The 8,890-nt window shown below is 36.4% G+C and overlaps 1 protein-coding gene across 1 annotated transcript in view; it reads right to left on the bottom strand.

The window, feature by feature from the left end:
* Positions 1-8,890, bottom strand: part of LOC106460704 (NADPH oxidase 4-like) — a 76,804-nt gene that overhangs the window by 38,409 nt on the left and 29,505 nt on the right. The window contains exons 5-6 of the mRNA XM_022387481.1: positions 6,971-7,068; positions 3,316-3,343 (exon numbers count right to left, since the gene is read on the bottom strand). Of these exons, the coding sequence (XP_022243189.1) occupies positions 3,316-3,343; positions 6,971-7,068 (126 nt within the window). The remainder of the gene's footprint in view (positions 1-3,315; positions 3,344-6,970; positions 7,069-8,890) is intronic.

The following is an 8,890-nucleotide window of genomic DNA, read 5'->3' on the forward strand; positions in this document are numbered from 1 at the left end:
AGGACTTGTGTCGCTAAAGTTTCGTGGGAACGAAGTTACGGAAAATTAATTAACGACTGGAGGCGTAACAATATATTGATTGAATGTTTCAATACAAGATTATACAGTAGGTTTAGGGATTATATTGGCACAACGTGTGGATTCACGTGTTCGAATAAGTGGTTGCATCGATTTGACAAATTGTATTGACGGACACGTTTCAAACCGGTTTTCACACCGTATTTTAAAATTATGCACACCTAACGCCCAAACCCACAAGTTTGAACACTGGGTTTCGCACTGTATTTTTATATTACGCACTTATAACGCACAAATTCACCTATGTGGACATTAGATGTTACACCAAATTACGATATTATGTACACACGATGCACGAGCCCACCTACTTGAACACCAAGTTTACATAGCATTCGAAGATTATGCATATATAATGAATATAAGCACCACCTGTTTGAACACCAGTTTTACATCGCATTTTAAAATTACACACGTAATGCACGAACCCATCTGTGTGGTAACCAACTAAGACGTTATGAGAAGGTTGCAGTTTAGCTAAGTTTATCATAATATAAATATCATGGATATACAATGGCCGAACTCATTAGTATGTAGAAAATCAGAGTTAATGGTGTGAATTTGGAAACAGCGTAAATCGGCCAGATTCTTTAAGGTTAAAACGCTACTGTAAATCACCCAAGTTCATCATTATGAGTACAAAACACGTAAATAAGTTTCAACTAATCATATGCAAGGCTCATTCGTACGAGTTGAACGCATGCGTGAGCCAACTTTATTAACTAACCCTAAAATTACTGATGGGGTTCATATGATTCCATCAGCTTTTTAAAAACCCCATTTAAACTCTGCACATTATAAGTTGCTTGTACGCCATATTCTTGTTGGTTAAAATGATGGCTAAAAATATGAGTCATGCAAACAAATTATGATAAAAATAACATAAAAAATTTAATTAATCCTACATAGAAAATGAGTGGTTTCAACCAATTGTTTTTTAACTATTATTTACCCTAGGTATTGTAACAGGTAAAAACAAAATCATTCAACATAATGTAATATGTGAACCCAATCAGTAGCGAACATTATAAAAACAATTTGTTAGGTTTAGGGTGAATGCACGTGCAAGCCGACCAGGTTTCATAATATGAAATCAGTAATGTTGAACTTATTTCAGGTCATGGATATGAAAGAAGAAATACGGATGTTAACTATGTTAGGGTGCCGGATTGTGGTTCGAGCTTCGTCACCAATAAAAAAAATCGTTCCACTCTGGTACCGTGGGCGTTTTATAAGTTTGTTTTTGAATTTCGCGCAAAGCTACGCGAGGCTATCTGTGCTAGCCGTCCCTAATTTAGCAGTGTAAGACTATAGGGAAGGCAGCTAGTCATCATCACCCACCGCCAACTTTTGGGCTACTCTTTTACCAACGAATAGTGGGATTGACCGTCACATTATTACGCCCCCACAGCTGAAAGAGTGGGCACGTTTGGTGGGACGAAGATTCGAACCCGCGACCCTCAGATTGCGAGTCGAGCGCCCTAACTATCTGGCCTTGCCATGGGTACTTTATAAGAGTGATAATTAAATCCCATTTTTCAATCACAGGGGGCGTAAGTGACAAGAGCTTTTTTGATAGAATACTCTCATCCATATCCTAGCTACAGAAACTGCCCCCACCTCCTCTCACTCTTGAAAACAAAGTTATGCTACATAGCCCAAGCGTTGGCTGTGTCGATTAGCTGTCTTCTATCTTGTCCATCACTTAAAATTAGGGACGGCTAGTGCACATAGCACACAAACAATAACAGCAACAGTTAACTGTGTCCCTAAACACTAAAGTACGTGTTGTAATTTACATTAACTCATTAAAATCACTGAGCTCATAAGTATGATAAAAAGCATACGTGCAAGTCAATTAGTTCAATTAATATGAGAACACGCGTGTAAGTCATTTGAGATAATTATTATGAAAGAATAAATAAAACAAATCAAACACACCTGTAAGTAAATTGTAATAAATGTAATAAAAACAATGATACCGTCATTGTTAACGAATTACGGTATTACAATAAGAACGCCAAACCCTAAACAAGCTTCAAAACAACAACAACCTTATTAAGCGCGGAAAGCTTCCTTTAATTACACTTTCATACACAGGATCCGGTTCTGTTTCGCTTTATCAGCGCTGGAGATCAGTGTCGCAAGTCAGAGTTGTTTATCGCCACCTGGTGTTAGGATGCGGATACACTTTCGGCTCTCTAAAGTAACGAGAAGCACAGTCTTTTTGTAATTTTTCAGTTCCTGTAGATGCTAATGTTCTAAATCTGTATAGAAAATCCATTGATAAGATCTGAAAGTCTCCCCCCTTCTTCTAATGAGGGTTGTGTGGAAATCAACAATGTGACTGTATATAAATGTGGATATTAACTGATAAAACATCACCGATACAAATAATGAAAAAATAAATAAAATCGGTGTTTACCACGTAAACACCGGAAATGGTTATTTAGTTTACACTAATGTTCCCACTTTCCTGAGTCCTTGCGAGATTTAGCTCTTTCCGTAAGGACTAAATTGCCCTGGAATATTGCCCTGGAATAAAAAAAAGGAACACGTTTCGTTCGTTATTGGCAGGTTTGTTTTTATAATTTCCTTTAAGAAATTAGCTGCTCTTACAAAGCTTTAACATAAATAGAACTATGTTTTGTACCTATTGTTACTCCCATAAGAGAAAATAACGTGCAGAGTATATTAGAAAACTCTAAAAAAAACCCACATATTTTAAGGTATTTATATAATAATAAAAATAAAAACCCCGACAAAACACCGATTTGGTGATACCTAAATAAAAATATAAATAGCTAAAAAGAAATATAGAATTTTTTAGAAAAATAAAAACCAAAAAACAGAAGCCATAGATACATATAAATATGACCCCAGTGGTTCAGCGGTAAGCTTGATGACTTGTAAAACTGAAATTCGGAGTTAGATCCCTGCGATGGACGTAGCGCAGGTAACGAAATATGCAGCTATACGATTAAAATAAACAATACAAACAAATATACATATATATATAATGCGATAACATAAAATAAATCGGTGACACATCTTGAACAAATGCATATAATTATACAAGGGCATATAAAAACAACTAAGCCTATATTAGCAAGTATAGCAGATTATGCGTGTTATTTATATGTTACAGATATCATTCTGGAAACGTATTTGTAGATTGAGACCAATAAATTACATCTGTATTATTTAAAGGACTAACTAGGAAAATAAACATCAACGTACCTGTTCCTAGAACTGTAAACAAAGGGTCCTGTAAAATATATCAAAAATCAACAGAACTCAGCTGGTATGACTTGTATATATATATATATACTGTTAAAAGGATAAACATTTCAAGATTATTGGTTCATCAATAATTACAAGTCAACAGAACTCAGCTGGCATGGCTTGTTATATATATATATACTGTTAAAAGGGTAAACATTTCAAGATTATTGGTTCATTAAGACGGAATTATACGAATTATTTATTAATATGTTGGATATTTATCACAAGACACAAGATCATTGAACACTTCTTGCGACTGTTTTGTTGGCAAGTAATAAACTCAACAATTATCCCAGCACTTTTGTGACTTCTAACTTTGTATAATTCACGCTGTGGAAGCGATTATTTCATCACTTTTGTGACTTCTTTTTATAATTCAGGCTCTAAAAATGATTATCCCAGCACTTTTGTGACTTCTAAGTTTTCGTCATGATATATATATATTTATTGGTTTTTATTTAGTTTTATTTCACGTGGAGATTTGGAAGTGTTGTATTCCATTTTAGTTCGAAAACAGAGGTCACTCAAAGTAAGTTTGAATATAAACGTATTGGTGATGGAAAAACAACAACAAGATCCTAAACGGCACTGAAATTGTATTTACCTATCATACGACGTCATCAGGAAACGTGGGAGTGAGAGTTTGATTCCAAAGCACATTCACCGGTTACAAAAATTATTACAACTGCTCAATGATAACAGTTGAGGAACAATCATATTCAACATTACATGGTGCTCGTCATTAAAGATATGCTCCGTTCTGCTGTTAATCATGTCGAGGTCTGTTGTTGAAATGGACGGACGACATATTGAACGTTTGATGTGACTTCCATTGATATTATGAAGATAAAATACAATTTGTTGTGTTTCGAAGGTAACATTGCAGAGTCAGTTTTAGTTCCTATAAAAAAAAACGTACTTTGTTTGTTTGTTTGTTTTTTGAATTTCGCGCAAAGCTACACGAGGGCTATCTGCGCTAGTCGTCCCTAATTTAGTAGTGTAAGACTAGAGGGAAGGCAGCTAGTCATCACCACCCACCGCCAACTCTTGGGCTACTCTTTTACCAACGAATAGTGGGATTCACCGTCACATTATAATGCCTAACGGCTGAAAGGGCGAGAATGTTTGGTGGGACTGGGATTCGAACCCGCCACCCGCAGACTGCGAGTCGAGCTCCTTAACCACCTGGCCATGCCGGGCACGTACTTTGTACTTGCCCTGTCTGTGCATTACCGAAGTTCTGGAATTCCAATCTAATTTTTAAACTATAGTTATGTTTAATTCTAGTATATTATCTTTCAACTTCCATTTATATTTTGATATACTATTTATTTCCTTTCAACTTGCATTTAGATCTTGACATCCTATTATTTTTAGACCTGCATTTATATCTTGATATGCTACTTTTCATGTAGCCTTGTACTTTAGATTTTTTGTTTTTAGATTTCCTTTTGGCTACATATCAATTCACTATGAAGTTGAGTTTTATACGAAATCAAAAGTGGAGAGACACCTTAGTCGCATCAATTTTTAGTTATTTATTTATATATTTATTAGAAAGGGGCAATGAAAGCTCATACAATATTGTTATCGAAAATCGTCCGAAGAAGAGAAAATTAAAGAAAGGCGTTTTCCATGATAAACTATATCTTTTATTCAATCACCCAATTACTCACAGCAACTCAAGTAAACAAATCATCTTTCCGTTAACTACAGAAGTGTATTTCATCGAGTGCAAACAATTTCCATACAGAAGGACGTAGCATAATTTTCAGAACGTAATTCCAACACTCTTTCAGTGACATGGTTGATCAGAAACGGTTCTAGACAAAATTATGGCCTGTACGAGCTTTGTATTCGGTACCCCTGCTCCCTGTAAAACTGACGAGAACTCTTAATAGCAATGTCGATTTTGGCGCTCCTTGGGGGTGGGCGTCATGTGCGGAGGCGCACGTCACCCACACCGAGGACCGGCCCTGTTGGTTGATAAATATTTCACACTATAATTACTTTGTTCAACTGACAGTTTTGACACCAGAGATTACTATTTAACCCATAGTAAAAACAAAATATTCAGAATGATATCGTTAAAACGTCTAATGTTGAATAAGTTACACTCTAGCTGCAATAACAACAGTGATACATTCGACTCTTACGAAGAAGCGCTATGAAAAAAAAATCACTAACTTTAATTTTCCGGCCACACTAAATACCTCCTGTAGATGCCCATGACTTAGTTATCAAACATTTTGTCAAGACCTGAACATGTGTTATTATCATGTCCAAAATTGTCAGGCTGTTTAGTATGACTAATGTTTTCTAATAAAGATATCTTTATTTGTGTGGAATGTTCAGATAAAACTGATTCACCGACAAGTAATCCCACTAATAACAGCAAATTCGATCAAGAAATAATGGGAGTCTTCCGTGTTTGACAACTTGACTTAGTTTCTTTATGCGTGAAATAACGAGACTGGGCAAATACAAATAAGTGAACAAACTATTTGTTATGACAAACAAACAAAGCATAGTGTACAGAGGGAATTGCACTCAATTCTATTCGAGTGTGCTTTGAGCTCCACAGTTTTCTTTCTCTCAGGTTAGACTTCCGTCGAAGTAAACACGATTATCTTAAAGTAAGTCGTTATTCAACGATCTCCTAGTGTAATTGGCTCAAGAAAGCACGCCTGAATTCAACAGGTAAATTCGCTTTCTTTGTCTACTCAACAGCATCACCTAATGACCTTTGTTCTCTCACATCATTCGTCGGCTGTTATATTTAGCCAACGTCAACACGGTCAGCAAAGGATATTACAGTGTCTACCCTTTCAGACTTGGTGGTATATGTTACTGCAATATTCTCTTGGAAGGAATATAAATTACTTACTACAGAGAATAAATAAACAAAACAATTAGAACAAATAATCTCAACGGCTCACTGGACCACGTGTTTATGCTAAAACTGTATATATATACCAAATAAAGGAATTTTTTAAACAGTTTTATATCATTAAAGCAGATAGAAATAATATATTATGTCTACATATCACGTTTGCATCTTATGCTCCTTGGGCCTTTCCGGGTTTGGTGAGATTCACGGGCTACAGAAGATGTAGCATACAAAAAAACTTGCGAGTGTTTCCTGCCCCGGGTGCGTCTAGACGGTTTACAGACGCCACCGGAGGTATCGCATGACCCGTATTTTCACTGATTTCTTAGCGTATTTTGTATTAAATTATTAACTCGTGTCGATGTGTTAGCCGTATTCTCAGGCGGCCACCGACATTCGTCGGATGGTCACGGGAACTCATGGGCAGTTATCAGTAGAAAGCTAATTTTCTATTAGTGTTTTCTAAAGTACACAATTCATCTCTGAGTTCTCAAACTATAAAATCTTTAAATTAGCCGACCCAATCATATATAATGTTAGTTATGTTCTGTAGATTACTTTAATCAAGCTTTAACTATTCCAGTTTCTATATTATTTAACCAACATGTCTTTAAAACAATCTTTACTGTGTTAATTGACCTAATCTTATCCACTAAATGAATATTTTAAAAAATGTAGCTAACCAAATATTAATGTTTCTGTCATAATTCCTTATCTTACCTCTCCACAAAAATTGGCCACATTCACATCCTTGAAATGATAGTTATAATGATGAGAGAAGTTTTGAGCGTTAATCACGTGCGAGATAGAATGAAGGACTAAAAATAAACACAACAGAATAAAAGTTAATATTCTGCCCTCTGCATACCAAAATGGAGATATGCGTGATTAAAAACAGTAGACATGTTTCTATAAACAATAATTAATCCGTATATTGTGAAGATATTTATACAACAGGTTGGGGAAATTATATTAAAAAGATTTTGGAGCCTCACCACATCGTTACAGTTCATTTTGTCACATCTGGTCGGCAATAAGTCTGCGTAATTATAATGCTAAAAATTGGGTTTCGATACACATGGTTGGCAGAGCACAGGTAGCTCATTGTGTAATTTTGTGTTTAACTAACAACCAAAGAAGCGTCATTTCAGGTCATGTTGCCACATGCAATCATGCTCTATTTGACAATAGCCCTGTAGTTAGTTTCCACAGTAAACGGATTTGTCATAAGGCTGTATGTTCCAAGCACATTCATTCTCCTTAATTGCTTTCAATAAGCCATCTAGTGTACGAGGAACACGGTTTCCCAGTGCCCATTTCAACATTCTTCTCGTACAAAAGTTTATAGGCACTGCATCCGGCAAAATGACCTGAATGTCTTCGTGTGGAATAGCATGAATACCGATTTCATTCTAAAGCTATTTGAGATATGTGACCAGAGGCGTCGATAGGTGCTTAAAAGATTCGGGGCTCTGGCCCATAGCCCCCCCCCCAGATAATGGTTTGCTATTCTGATTTTTCAAGACACCAAATGGGGGACTGTCAAATAGAAATTGGGCACGATTCCCGTGTGTCAGTGCCTAGCGACGCCTCTGTATAGGACAATTAAACTGAAAAATCATGGAAGCAACTTGTGTACACATGACTTGCGCCACTTTTTCACATGGAGATTCTTGTTTATTATATTGCTCAATGTTGTTGCCTGGGGAAAATGATTATTAATTCTCTTGATACATTTGTTAACCAAAACGCTGTAATATAAAATGGTGTAAAAAACTGAGAAACTCGTTTGTTGATTACTACAGAGGGTTGAGTATGTTATATTAAAACGATTTTCAATGGGCAAGTCAGCAAATCACGAGACAATCACAGCGTTATAATGTCACGGTGGAACGGGATGTATCAGAACTACATCTTGATATTGTTTGGCATTTTGCAGGCCGCGTGATTCTACCAAAAACTGGTCACTTATTGGAAGGGCATGTAATAGCCCTTTCCAATGCAAAACATTTAAACACTCAGGTTATAAAAATGTATTAATATATGTATTAATACCCTGTAGTTAATAGTACTCGAAAACAAAGGAATATGGATCCACTTGGGGACCAGGACTATCCAGGAAGAGTTCTGCAACAAGTCAAATTCCAGTCGTGGTAAGCAAAGTGCGGCGTATTTTAACAGGTGAGAATCTCCGAACACAAATGTCAGTGGCAAAAGTCGTTCACATGCCACAGTCAACAGTACGCACGCAACATAATCAAGAAGGATATCCGTCTGGAAAAGCGACACAAGTTACGTGTACACAAGTGATCCCAAGATAAATTTGTTCAACTATGGCATTTCTCAAGCGACTGGAGAAGGAAACGGGTATTCATGCTATTCCACTTACAGAGACTATGGATTTCTATGTGATCGGACATTTGAAATTGGCAACCTCGTACATTAAATGGCTTATGGAAACCACACAGGGTGGAATAGTATGCTTTAGGCATTACAGTCTTACAATGAAACCTTTTGTAATGAAAACTACTGCAGGATTATTGTCAGGAACCACGGTTGTCATATAGAGCAGGACTGGACGTTGCGACTTGAACTAATGACGTTGTGAGGCTCTAAGGTCGTTTCAATGACGCACTCAAC

Source organism: Limulus polyphemus, unplaced genomic scaffold, assembly GCF_000517525.1.
Source record: "Limulus polyphemus unplaced genomic scaffold, Limulus_polyphemus-2.1.2 Scaffold819, whole genome shotgun sequence".
NCBI lineage: Eukaryota > Metazoa > Arthropoda > Merostomata > Xiphosura > Limulidae > Limulus > Limulus polyphemus.